Source organism: Anguilla rostrata, chromosome 18, assembly GCF_018555375.3.
Source record: "Anguilla rostrata isolate EN2019 chromosome 18, ASM1855537v3, whole genome shotgun sequence".
NCBI classification, from domain to species: domain Eukaryota; kingdom Metazoa; phylum Chordata; class Actinopteri; order Anguilliformes; family Anguillidae; genus Anguilla; species Anguilla rostrata.
Genome location: NC_057950.1, coordinates 198,141 through 213,022, shown reverse-complemented (window position 1 = coordinate 213,022; position 14,882 = coordinate 198,141). Strand labels below are relative to the sequence as shown.

The window sequence follows — 14,882 nt, the reverse complement described above, 5'->3', positions numbered from 1 at the left end:
CAACGTGTTACTGCGAGTTAGTGACTAAATGCAGCAGCTGATTACAGTGAAGCGAGCAATATGTCACTAAAAACTAAAGAAATAAATTAGTGTATTAATGGCAGCACACACATCCTCACAATTAATGCATTCCACTCCATCAGCAAGTGATTTAATTATGAGTTATGTATATGGCTGCAATGAATCATTTATGTCCTTTATTAGCTAAACGGGAAAATTAGACATACGACAATGATTTAAATGAACACTTTCTGAACACACAGAGCAGAATTACAGGAAGAGTTACTGACCCAGCAAAAAGCAAATACAGCACAAAGCTAAGGGCAAAAAAATTACAATTATGATCTGATAACTGACAAATATTACTGAAGTGACCCATGGGGGTTTTGGCAGTGTCTTTGCAGGCAGTTAAATGTATTTCTCAAATACAAGTAGAGTACTTTAAAAAGAGTATGCAATTATGGTATCAGCTAACACACATAAAAGCAGTTATGAACATTATGCATTAAACTGTGGACTAAAGCGGTGAGCTGCCACTGGAGCATTTCAGTCCTACTGGTACAAATAAAACAGAACTGTTCACGGTGCAGTAATGAAATATTCAATTTCAAGCAGTAAACCGTCCTCTTGACCACTGCTCTGATGCTACAAACTAAATCATGCAAAAGTATGCAATAATGGGAGCAATAATGTCAAAAATAATTAAAGCTGTGATCAGTTAAGCTGTACCATTACACATTTTTCCTCTGATTGTGAAACACACATGCCTAAATCTCTGAAAAAAGATTTATATGCAGGCTTGCTTGCTGCCTGCAGTCTTTGCTCAAGCTTTACTGCAAGCTGCCCCTGCCGTGATTCACTGCCGGAGTCCAGCACTCGGGGACTTCTGAAGAATAAACAGAATCATTTTCCCATTCCCCCGTAATCATATGGGCTAAGGATCATTGTATATCACTGCTCGTTTTTAATTTTACCCCTTTTCCTGAGACACTATTCCGTTTCCTGTCAATTTGTTCCCAGTTTCTGACAATATTAAGCGCCAGCTTTAAAAATCATTTAATCTTATTCTTTTTAATTAGTTATTTTTCCAAGACCTGTGAAGGGAGCTCTGTCTTCCATGGCAGGGCATTTCATGTATTTGTTCCTGCTTTTCTGTAATGCACATCCTACTTTAAGTGCTGTGAAATATGCTAATCTGCACAGAATACAAATAATTAGTCTATTCAAAAATGATTGTTTGACAAAACCCTTACCAGCCTTCAGAGGGCGGGGCATTGCAGGTTAAACTGCAGGTCTCTTGATGCTGGTTAAGTGCTCAGGTCTCTGTAACTAAAGGTACAGGCCACTGGGGGTGGGGGGGGGGGGGGGGTGAAGGGTAAGCAGGCGCTGGGACCTCAGCAGTAGTGGCTGCCAGCAGAACATGCCCCTTTCTGATCCAGAAGTGACTTTTACACCGTTATGAGGACATGGTGTCCCTGAGTCTCCCTGGCTTGGCTGATTAATAAATGTACTGTAACACTTCACCTGCACACCCCTGGCAGTTTTATATAGGACGGAGTGTGGCACAATGGGTAAGGAACTGGGCTTGTAACCGAAAGGTCGCAGGTTCGAGTCCCGAGTAAGGACACTGCCGTTGTACCCTTGAGCAAGGTACTTAACCTGCATTGCTTCAGTATATATATCCAGCTGTATAAATGGATACAATGTAAAAATGCTATGTAAAAAGTTGTGTAAGTCGCTCTGGATAAGAGCGTCTGCTAAATGCCTGTAATGTAATGTAATATATCATCATATAAATGTGAAGCCAAAGATAAAACAAGTCATTGTTGAGCACCTCTTAGAGAGTTTGATTAACAGCTTTCATATTGATCAGAACAGTAAAAATGCTTAATGCTTTTCCTTGTTACATCTCAAATCTGCATACTGATCAAACTCCAATGATAAAAGGCCAGTCAGACCATCTAGAGCCGTGCTTTTCAAACTCGGTGCTGGAGACCCATGTGTATGCTGGTATTTATTCAAACCACAGCTGCAATCCCATCATTTTAACAAGCTGTCTGTTTGTCTTAATTACACTTTTCCTGTTTTGAGGAATTATTTACCATCATAAACATGACATGCATTATGTCAGAAATAGCTACGCATGCCATAAATAAGCCCATTATTCACACTGCGGTATATTGCAAAAGATTACATGGAGAGGTCATTTTTTAACTGATGAATATTTTTTTTAGACTGAGGTGAATCAACCGGCTCCTAATTGGTGAAAGTGTGGACACATGACCACTAAAACTAGATATTTGTTTGAAAATGAAGAATTCAAAGACAGAAAATTATATTCAAATTCAGGTTTGGCTCATTGTCATTTGAAAAGCAATTAGGAGCCAGTTCATTCACCTCACTTGATCAGTTTAAAAAAATAATGTCTTCATTTAATTACTTGCAATCTAGCACTATGTGAATATGGAACTTTAATTATTCATGGCATGCATAGCTATTTCTGCCATAATGTGGCTAATGAGGGTAAATAATCCTCTAAACAGGAAAAGTGTATGCAAGACAAACGAACAGTTTGTTAAAACTATGGGATTGCAGTGGTGGTTTGAACAGAAATCAGCACACACAAGGATTCCCAGGAACGAGTTTGAAAATCACCGATCTCGACCAAAGGTGTCCAATCTTATCCGATAAGGGCCAATGCGAACACCAGTTTTCACTCCAGCCCTGATTGCACAAAATGATTAGTTAGTTGAATTAGGTGTATTGCTGAGCTAAAACAAATCTGCATCCACACTGGCCCTTTTCAGGATAAGCCTGGACACCCCTGACCTTGCCTCCTCTCCAGAGGGTGTTCAGTACCCTGACAGGGCTGGACCTGAACACCACAAGCTAGAATAATGTGTGAATCCACTTCAAATCAGCTTCCACCTTTGACCCTTTTCAGCAAAACCACTTTACACCAATTGCTTCAGTAAATATCCAGATGTATAAATGGAAAGTTTGCCTGGGTTAAGAGTGTCCATTGAGGCGATAAACAGTGTGAACAACACCACAGAGGATTACACACACACACACACACACACACACACAGACACACAGACACACAGTTCTAACACAGTAATATTATATTTGTCTGTGGAAACAGTCCCGATGCTGTTGATGCAGAGCTGCAGTCCAGGCTTTAATGAATTCATAAGCTATTTAAGAGCAAGTTATTATTTCAGAATAAATTCATTTGAGGTAAAGGTTTGTGTGGGAGGCATCACTGCTGGTGAGCCGGATGAAAAGAAGTTATTTGTTAGGGATGTCAGAGCAATAAATGAGGTAATGCAATATTAATAAAAACGTTTTTCCTTTGGAGAAAATTCCAGAACGTACTGGATATTATGTTTTTTTTTTTTTTCTTTTGGTGCTTTTGCAAATTCTCTGAGCGTGACATCATTCAGAGGAGCAGCAATGCTACACAGAGGAGCCAATGCTCGTCCTCGCCAAGAAAGCAGGGCTGAATCTCAGCACGCCACAGGCTTCCAGCCTACTCAATGTCCTCACATTTCAGCGGCACTGCAGCTCGAATCCAGTGCTGTACCACATCACACACCAATAGAGTATTACACAGCCAGCATCTGAAAAGTGTTACCATGAACCTGAAGCAGCTGTGAGCCAAATTCTCACAGTAAAATGCTCAGTGTTAAGTCAACTCTTACAGATTACATATGGCCCCTAATGGACTCTGTATATATGTACTCTGAAAGAGTTAAATTAACTCATTTTACTGTGCTCCTTGGCACTGATCACTTTCAGCTAAACATAATTTTCTGAAGTATGGAGAGAGGATTTGCTCCACGGTTTGTGTATATCCTCTTCAGTGCAGTGTATTTGCGCATGGACTTCCATGACAGACGTGGATCAGCTGAGCCTGTGATTTGTACAGGCTTCAATACAACCGTACTGATAAGCATAAACACATCGAAGCGGAGGCAGGCGGTGTCCCTGCAAGATGGCAGCTCAAGTAATCGGTACTCTGAAAAGGACACTGTCCCATCGCATAATCTGACCACAAAAATCATGGGGGATGAACAACTGCTGTGCGTCACAAGGCCTGGAGTAGAAACTCATCCTGCAGCAGCCCGACCTGATTCAGGGATCCTACTGTTCGTTTGTGGGTTCCTTTATTCTCTCCCTGTCAGGCTGCTGATTGGCTGGGAGCGAGCAGCAGGCTTGACTGGAGGACAGGCTGTCAGCCCCCCACAGTCTGCCAGCTCTTGCTGATGCCGTCACATCAGCTGTCCGTCTCGCTGAGAGTGTGATTCCGCAGGCGGGCCTGGAGACGGGTAATGGGAGCAGCTGACAGCCTAACAACCAGCACCTTGAAAGGATCCCGGCGCGCTCTGGAGGGGCTGTTTAATAATTGAAGCCGCCTCCAGGATTGTGCGCGTGGAGCCCCGTTGTGTTCAAAGGTCAAAAATACAGAAACACGCCACAACGGTACAGATCAGAAATACATACGGACCACCGCACTAATCACACCTGTCCTCCTGTCTGACACTAATCACACCTGTCCTCCTGTCTGACACTAATCACACCTGTCCTCCAGTCTGACACTAATCACACCTGTCCTCCTGTCTGACACTAATCACACCTGTCCTCCTGTCTGACACTAATCACACCTGTCCTCCTGTCTGACACTAATCACACCTGTCCTCCTGTCTGACACTAATCACACCTGTCCTCCTGTCTGACACTAATCACACCTGTCCTCCAGTCTGAGTTCCTGTGCACCTACGTGAATTTAAAGGGCATCGTTTGACAAGGCAAGGCTACTTTTGTGATGGGCGCATTTGGGTTTTAATCTGATAAAAATACGCTCTGTCTACACACTCTCTTTTGCAGGGCTGTTTCCACAGGTCGTATTTTACGGGTCATCGACATGTAGAGCAGGATATTTACATACAGTAAGGGCCTGTACAAAACAACTGGGCGCCTGGCTGATAACCCCCACAGCGTGTACCTGTACCTGCCTGCTTCTGTGTCACCCAGCACCCCGCCCCGCACAGGCTACCCCCTAAAATCAACAACAACACCCCAACCACACCTGCCAGCACTCATACATACAGGGATTCTTCTTACCTCTCATTAAATCTTGAACTGAATAATTATTGAAATACAGTGATCCTGTGAAATATGTATTTTACGTACATTTCCTCATGGCACAAAATGTAGAGTTTTCTCTCGATACACAGATTGTGCAGAAGTGTGTCCTAACGGAGGAACACTGAACGTGGAGGAGAATTTTCTGGAATAATTTACCTGGATAGTGTATTCAGAAACTTTCAGAAGTGCATACCTACTGATCTCAGAGGAGGCATTTTTGTCAAGACCATTAAAATTCCATCTCCTACAAATCTTACAAATCAAGCACTGGTGCCAAGTGTAGTTAAATCGAAAAGCAATATTGTCAGGAATAGAGAAGACACCCCATTAGTTACTTCTTTGCTCTTGTCAATAGGCTGTTTTCATAGATTTTTTCCCTTCCTTGTCAATCAGGAAAACACAGAGCTCTCCTAGCATAGAGTATGTAAGAACTGTCTTGAGTCAACTGTTCTGTTTGCACTAAGCTTCAACAATGATCTAGTCAGCAAATCTTTCCCTGGCCAGGGTAAAAAATGAAGACAGTTTCAAAAAACTGAAAGGCAATTGAAGGGTACCTGTGTCTATCTTTTGGGAGATAAGCAAACAGTATTTGCTACATTTGGTACAAACGTTATTTCTAAATGTACAGCGCATACCAAACCAACAGATCCCAACTGGTCTACGGTGTTTCAGAGCGGAGAACACATTGTTATACAGCACAATAAACACAAAACAGACATGTACAAATAATAATGACGTGAAGCATCAGAACATGACATTTCTTTGCCGTAACTAAGACCATAAAACTAAATGCAAACCCCAGACTGGCACGTATACTAAGTAAACGTTACGACAAACGCAGCAGTTTGGGTTTATCTCCCGTTTCTAGTCTGCTACGTGCTTAAGATCGGTAATATATTGCTTTCATAAGAGCACATAGGCCGCCATTTCCCTTCAGAAGCGCATCTTAAACCTCTAGGCTGTGTGATTACGAAAAAATACGGAGCACATTACCTTCAAATACACTGAAGCAATGAGATAAACGAAAGGTGGGTTTTATGCGCTAAACAGCGGGGTGTAGTGGCGGTATTTATCAGAGTCGAGGGTCCCCCGACATGCAGGCTAACATATTACCTTCGGATTACTGAGATATTTGTCTGGTGTTTGCGTTTTGAGTGAAACAGGCGCGTGCCTCGGGCAGGCCCGGCGAAGGGAAATACCTGTGCGCCAGCCACCGACCGCGGGAAGTTTGTCTTGAAATGGCGGCTGCGGGGGAAATCTGGGCTCCTGCCATCCCCACGGGACTGACTTTCACCCAGAGGGCGCGTATCCGGTAAACCAGTCGGCCATTACTCAGCCGAAATAGCGACCGTAAGTTGACTAGGGGGGCGCGGCTGGGGTTAGCGCTGAGGAGATATTCAGCTTCCCCGCTCCGACCCCGCAGATCCGTCATCTTTATTTACCCCCCGTGCGCCTGCATTTTTCATGGGGCAGCATGCACATATTTATCGTCTTGATTTCTCAAAGATCTATCAAAGAAAATCGCGTCTGGTATTCCACCTCGGCTCATGCCAGGATAATCTATGCTTTTCAAAGTGGGACTCCAGCTCCCAAACGCACGGGGAGAACTCAGACATAACTGCGGGGCCTCGTTGCAAATAATAAGTGAGAAACTGTCCTGTGGTGTGTATATCACAGCTCATCATGTTTGACGCGCATTGTAGTGTGTTCACGGAGTGCCGGGAAAAAAACTAAACCTCCAGCTATATTGCGAATGCGTTGCACTGCATTGTACATTTCAAAGGAAATGCAGCCTCGTTCTTTAGCGTGTTACATTATCGTTTGCAGTGTTTTTCACGGTGTTAACACCTGCCTTGCTGTTCCCGTTGGCTGATAAATCAATAAATCAATAAATTAATAAATCTTTGAATCGGAGGCCGCATCAATAAAGTCTACTGCAGTCTTCATGGGACATGAGAGGCTCTCCTGTGCTTATACTTCAGCTGCTTGGGCCTGGTTATGCCGGAGAAAAGCTGATTTGACCTGTTCTAAAACGTATATTAATTGCTTCCAGAATTTCATGATTTAAGATTGCAGAGTATGTTTGGAGCATTTTCTGCAGAAAATGGTGATCCTAGTCAGATTTATTAATGTATTTATTTGTCTGTTCAAATGGGTATGTGCCTGTGGCTGTGTACAGCACTGTTGTTTTCTTGACAACCTCAACAAATATTTCCAGTATCAGAGGGAAATGGTTTGTTTACCCAATCCATTAGCTACGTAGAATTTCTGTTACACATGAATCAATGAGGTGATGTTTAATGCACATTATTGTGATTCTGTACTGAATTAAAACAAATAAATTTGAATGCACATGTAGTGGGCTACTCGAGTCAACATTAAACTCATTTTTTTTTTATTTAGGCTATTTTCACCCGTCTGAAATCAGTATCCATCCACCCATATATGAAAGAGGCACTGAAGAGTCTGAGTTAACAGCCATTCTTACGACCTCCACACAGTTTACAGCCTTTCTCTTAGTTGGGTTCTCCAGATGAAAAGACAGTGGCTGTTTTATTTACAGGCAACAACACCAATAAGAGGGAATATTACATCATCCAAAGGGAATATTACATCATCCACTGCTGCGGTAATGCTACCAGGCTGCCGATACCTGGCAGAACACCTGTGGGCTGTGGCCTCATGTCAGTTCAGTGAGAAAGCGCTTCGTCACCTGCTCAACAGATCCAGAATTATTCTGAATTGTCTCTTTTGGTATCTGGGTAGCTGGTTTGGCCTCCAATAAAATGCACTGAAAAACAATTATCCACATCACTGCCACCTGTACAATACTGAGCTAATACGCCTTTCCAAAAAAAGGCTGTGTATTTGTTTTACATGCAATTAGCTGGCTGGGCCTCCTTTAGAATGCACTGAGAGCACATTATCCATGCCACTGATCCTGATACGGTTGTGCTCACATAAGCTGCCCCTGACCTTATGCTCGTGTCTGGGGCTGATGAGAGTGAAGTGTCCCTTTGGCGATGGGATTAGCTTCAGATGCGGCTCGCGTCTGGGATCATGACACTCAGCGTGCGGTGATGTTCCCTCTCCTCCCTGCTCCAGGGACCTTACCACCGCATGGCCGTGAAAACGGATGCCCCCCCACCGCAAGGCCAGTATGACCACGCACACTGGTCCCCCCCCCGCATGGCCTGTATGACCACGCACACTGGTCCCCCCCCTGCATGGCCTGTATGACCACGCACACTGGTCCCCCCCCCCCGCATGGCCAGTATGACCACGCACACTGGTTCCCCCCACCCCGCGCAAGGCCAGTATGACCACGCACACTGGTCCCCCCCCCCCGCATGGCCTGTATGACTGCGCACACTGGTCCCCCCCCCCCGCCCCGCATGGCCTGTATGACTGCGCACACTGGTCCCCCCCCCGCAAGGCCAGTATGACCGCCACACTGGTGCCCCCCCCCGCAAGGCCAGTATGAGGCCAGTATGACCGCGCACACTGGTGCCCCCCCACTGCAAGGCCTGTACAGACGGCTCTCCCCTGCTAGCTAAGGCTGGGTGTACTCAAGGCCGCGCATCAGTGCAGTTAAGTGGGGCCAATCACCAGAGCAATTTGATCCGACTTATAGTCCAACATTATCATTACTACCGAAAGTGCAGCAATCACGGGTGTGTATGCATGTATACATACATTCTAGTATATAATACACATACAAATTAAGACACATTATAAAAATGGGGTGAAGTGTATGATATCAGTAATATTCAAATGAAGTGAAAGGCCAAATCACAAGGGATTTAGGAGAAACACTGGACTGTCCACCAGCATTTTCAAAGGTAGACCAGTGCAGTCAGTATAATCCTTACATTAAATAATATTAATGGATCATCAGGGGTGACAAGCTTCTTTTCATGTTTAATCATTTTTAAATGTTTCAGACACTGGTAAAGTCAGAAAGTGTAATTATGTGCAGTGACTTGAGTACAATATGATCCTATATGCTTATCATGAAATGGAATATATTTTGTTTGGCCAAAAAGCACCCAATACGTTGTATCATATTAGCATGCAGCAGAATGTTTCAGAGAAATCCGGGAAACAGTCAGACAGGCTTTTCCCCCTTTTAAGTAGATAAAACACAATTTGATATTCCCCCTTTTCGGACACCGCTGACAAAAATCTCTGAATTTCCAGACAAGGTGTAAACATTATGTACAGCTTTGACTGACTCCAAATCTCAAGTGTGGGAGACGATTGAAATGAGGAATCAGCAGCAGAGGATGGCTGCTCCAGCCACAGGACTTAAACAGGCAGGAGACAGGTGGGATTCAGACCCAGAAGAGGTTCACTCACTAATTGTTTTTGAAGAGGTGACATTTCCGTGTTTCGCGGCCCCTGTGAAGGGTGTCGGCGGCTCTGCTGTTGAAGGTTTCCGTGGTGGCGGGATTGCCCTTGAGTGACCCTGCTGGAGTCGGAGGACAGGCGTCGCTTTTCTGATTCAGGAAAATAAAAGATTCAGGCCTGTATTTATTTACAGAGTGAATCGCAAAAAAAGGAAATGATAAAAAACTCAGAGATTTGAAAGGCGTTCAGTGTGTCCCGTCACTGGAGCCTAATTCTGCACAGCTGCAGAACCTCAGTACACAAAGGCTACACAGCGTTTATGCTGCTACCCAGTGATGTTTTTTGAGGTCAAAAGCTGGTGAAACTCAGTCGAGGCATTCAGGTTGAAAAGTGAAAGCTTTCCAGGCAGCTGGGATGTAGCCTGGCTATAAAACCTGAGCCCCGGGTGAAACCTGAGCCAAAATGGAGTAACAATATGTTTATATCAGAACGTCTCTCAGCTTACATTTCCACCCCCTTGACATCTAATTTTTTGCTCACTGGGAATATGCTAGAACATTATATTATGGTGTACATACGTTGTATGATTACAAAAAAACAAAGAACATTCTTAATTTTTTTCCCCACAGCCATATATTTAGTTAAAAGGAAAACTATTAAATTATTCCTTAGTGTAAGCTACATGCAGAACAGCCCGTGCACACAGAGCAGAGTTTAAAGAGCATGGCTGCAGCACATTTTGTCAAGCCACCACTACTAGTAAAATCCCTTAGAAAGCATCCCTGTCTTAACAGATACACCATAGACCAGCCACTTGAATGAAAAAATCAAGACCTTCCCAATGAAAACTGAAAGCAGTATCAGTCTTCTCACAATGCATCACTCAGGAATAATTGGTTTCGCTGTTCAGACCCTTCAGACTGCAGAACTGATGTTCGGCTCCATAAAGTACTGACCATATCTAACTTACTATTGGAGATATGGTAAATACTATTTAAAAGATGAATACAAAATCGAAATGTTTTGAGCTAGAAATGATTGAAAAAGACAAATAAAAGGAAGATACATTTTTAGCTGAGGTTGGTTTATTTCTGAAATGTTTTCAGGGATCTATGTCCCTTGACTTCATTTGTTTTATCATCGTTCCCCAGAGTATACATTTTGTCTTGGTAATAATATATGTGTTTTTTTTTTAAATCAGAAGGTAAACACCACACCACAGCAGGCTTTAGCCTGCATTTGAAGGAGGCAGCACTATTGCTTTGACAACACTGCCACCCTCTGGAGGATAGAGCACACTGCATGTACGGTATGACAGTTATCCTGCTATTGCACCTGAACTATGAAGCATTGGATGATGTATAAACAGCAAGGATCTCGCACGCAAATCCTTGATGGCTGCTGTGTCTGCTGGTTTTTGAAGTGATCCAATGCTTAAGTGCATAATTGGCTAAAGAGTCTACACCTTGTTTCTAAGACCAAAACTGGCTGCTAATTGAAAGAAAATCAGAAAAAACAGCGGAGTTTGAGACCCCTAGTAGACGGTGCATGGCAATGGTCTCCAAATGTTCAGTCTTGTATTTAAAGCCTTATAAAACAAAGCAGATAGCATTTTCACACAGCTCAGCAGTGCCCTGTAATACAGCAGCAGTAAAGCCCCTTCATCTGGCTGACAGGAATGCTTTTATTACGCTCTTTTCATATATATATATATATATATATATATATATATAAAATCACATTTTTTTGTTTTAATCATACATTTCCTACTATTTCTGATTTTCATAATACTCAGTGAACAGTTAGATATTCACTAAATTTTGCAAACAAATTTAATCCTGATCGTCACATCTCCCCAGTGGAGAACATTTCATTCCATATAAATTAACAGGTAAAGTTTTGTTGTGTTTGTGAGTTCTGATCCCAATAGTACGGTGGCTCTTTTCTCTTCAAACCCCCCATGTTTCCACTGCCAGAGTCAGACGGGGCACGAGGTTGGCATGCAGGAGACCTCTCCAGATCTCAAGACGTGCATGAGAGCCTTGGCCGTTGCTATCAGACCACTGGCACCGTCCACAAAGGGATGACCGCGTCTCACCGACCAATGAGAGGCCACCGTGTCGTCCCGCAGCACCGGTGGGATCGGCAGCGGGCGGCCAGCCAGACAGCCAGAGAGGCTCCGGGGGTTAGGGTTAGGGTTAGGGTTAGGGTTAGGGGGGGTCATAATGCGAGAACAAGTGAGAGAGGTCCTTCCCTTTCGGAAGAAAACTTTGACTCATATATATACATATATATATATATATATATATATATAGGCCTTCATGTATATGTTCTGGTGTCAGGAAGGAAATTGGGGTACTGTCCACCAGGTGGCAGCACCGGTCCCATTCACAGGCTGCACATCATCTGTGACCCATCACCTACAGTAATTATTGGGCCCAATAAAACACCTGGTTGTCAGGCCTAGGGGAAGGATGGCTTTGGGCATGGACGGGTTAAAAGACTGGTAGTTTCTTGTTTTCTTTTTGCCTGCTTTTTCTCCCCTGTGAAGTGCCTTGTTGCCGTTCATTATTTAATATTTTAAGATTTTTTGTGTTTTTTGGTGAATGTCAAGAAAATCGATATACCTGCAGTGAAGAAGTCATTATCTATATACGACTGGTAACGTTACCGACCGGACCGATTCACAACGCATATTTTTTAGCTTAATTTCTGAGACGTCTATAGGGCTATCTGTACGAACGTTATACACTCGGTCTGTCATCTCGTTAGCAATGTCGCTAACGTTACACTCGACGAAAATGGCGAAAGCGGAACTTTCTAAAGTGTGGGTGTGTTTTATTTGGAATTCAGAAATATAAACAAGTTTTCCCCAAAGATTTTACAATTGCAAAATCAATCTTTAAATGTTTTATTTTTAGTTAGCCAGTCTAAGAAATCCCTCAGATACACCAAAAGTTGCGTCGAGGTCAACAATAGTAAGAAACCTAAATTTATCACGTTAAGGTCATTAACTAACATAACATAATGACAAAAACAGGCCATTCAGCCCATAATGCTCGCCATTTTCCTGACTAAATTAGTGCTCTGATTACCTACAGACTAGATATCTAACACTGTATCAAGCCTAGTCTTGATAATCCCCATAGTTTCTGTTCTACTACATGACCTGGCAGGCTATTCCACACAAATCACAAAGCAAACTACTATCCAGGATAGGGAAGTCAGTGAAAAAAGAACACTACAAATATTTGCATGCATCCCAAACAACTGTGTTCATACAGAATGACACTGTCCTGGTGAGGTGGCTGAACTGAATGGCCCTATTAGCAAAGTGCAGTTTATGTAAATGGGTCTTCTGTGTCTGTGTCTGCGTAACACTCCACTTTTGTCTTCCTGAGAGCAACACTAAGTTTCTCTGAGTAAGAGCATCAGCGAAGGGAGCTGTGCAGATAGGCGTGAGGTTCAGAGGCTGAAGTAATGAGGAACTGAAGCTACGTGGTTAACACCAAATGGGTGGGTCTGCAGCCACAAATTGCCACCATTTTATCTGTCAATGTCTGATCATTTGCTCTTTATTTTACTGTGTCAAAATGGAGGAAAACTTCATGTTTCCTCCTAATTTCACTTAAAACACAATCAGCCACTTTAAAAAAAGATTAGATCATATTCACTGGAGTTAAACAAAAAGATGCTCACTAATGTTTATGCCATTAATGAGCAATTCAATGAAACTTCAGAATTGCATGATTAATATACTGATTCAGTAATGTATTTAATAGTATGGGCCAAGCTGAACGGGCTCATAGAACACGGGCATGCTTATCGTAATTATAATTTTTAAAATTTTATTTAACCTTTATTTACCCAGGGTAGGTTCACTGAGCACGGATGCTCTTTTGCAGCAATGCCCTGCTTCACACTCATACACATTCACACCTGGGAGCTGCCCAGTATAACCACAATCCTCTGTTGTTAGCCACTGAGCAGCTCCACTGGAGGGAGAGAACACAATTATATTTTTGTTTTATAAAATTTCACTAAAAGCCCCTATCAGAATATTTTTGGTCGGTAGTCGAGTGAAAGATTTAATCACAGAGATTATCACCAAGTGGTACATCCACTGAAATAATTTTGAATATAATGGATAATATAATATTCAATATGAACAAATCATTCACATTTGCTCAGACCAAATATTAATAGCTAAAGCATCATTCTCACTCTTTCTCTACACACATAAACACACACACGTACACATGCACACACAATTTTGACTAAGCAGCCCAAGAAACAATGGTGTCTGTTAAAATATGAATTTTTAGCTACCACAAATCAAAATCCGATAACCATCACCCACCTCTTGCACATCTACCTGAACTCTGAGGTGTTTGGGACAGCCATGTTCCACCAGCCATACGAGGCACATCATCATATGAACACACTGAGAAGGAAAGCCATTTAGAATTCTGGAACACTGAAACTGAGTTAAAAGTAATCACACTTTAAAACTAAAATATTATATTCTGAGTGATGATTCTGGGTGCGTAAGAGTCGTACTTAAGAGTCATGGCTTAGGGCAGCGTTTCCCAAACTTCTTCCTTCCGCGGCACACTTTCCAAATTTACACAATCTTATGGCACATCAGGGCGGCAGAGAAAAACCACGAGTGACCTACTGACGTTGATGTGATGTGCCAACAGTAGGCCTAAATGCTCTTTTGGGGTTTTAATTAAGCGATATGCATTTTAATTACATTTATTTTGGCTTTTGTGAATGGGATTTGTTCATTTAAGTTTTTTAAATTTATTTGAACATTAACATTTTTTAAAAGTATTTTTCACACGGAACACCTGACCTCGCCTGACGGCACACCAGAGTGCTGCGGCACACCGGTTGGGAAACGCTGGCTTAGGGTGAGAGTGTTGTGGTAAGGATCTGTGTTGAAAGAATGATGGTTATGTGCTTACTTCCTCTGCGGCATTTTATATAATTTTCTGCACAAATTTGCTCACATGTATTTCTTAACGCTCACATTTTTTAACACACAATTCAATTTATTTTTGAGATTTGCAGTACTTTCTTGTATGCTTTTTTTTTGCAATATTTTTTAAACTATGTAGCATGTTCATTGGAAATTTGCTCCTACAGTGACTTCACTAAAGGGCTTGACTTCCTCATACAGCTCGTGCGTGTGACACAGAGCGCATACACACCATGTACTAATTTGGGCCATCTTATCTCGTAATATACTGTATGCTAGCAGTGTTTATTCATTTGCATACCCTGCGGTCTCCATGCATGCAAGCAAATGGGGGGGGGGGGGGGGAGAGTGAGAGAGAGAGAGAATGAGTGATAAAAAGAGCGAGAGAGAAAGGGCG

At 42.7% G+C, this 14,882-nt stretch overlaps 1 protein-coding gene across 3 annotated transcripts in view; it reads right to left on the bottom strand.

Moving 5' to 3' along the window:
• Positions 1–7,002, bottom strand: part of lrmda (leucine rich melanocyte differentiation associated) — a 303,283-nt gene extending 296,281 nt beyond the window's left edge. For 2 of the 3 annotated variants that reach the window (XR_010326978.1, XR_010326979.1), the window contains exon 1: positions 6,351–7,002. Coding sequence is in view for 1 of the 3 variants with exons in the window: in XM_064316805.1 (XP_064172875.1) it covers positions 6,351–6,583 (233 nt within the window). In the remaining 2 variants the exon portion in view is untranslated. The remainder of the gene's footprint in view (positions 1–6,350) is intronic. The other variant, XM_064316805.1, reaches the window with a different exon arrangement.
• Between the last annotated feature and the right edge of the window lie 7,880 nt (positions 7,003–14,882).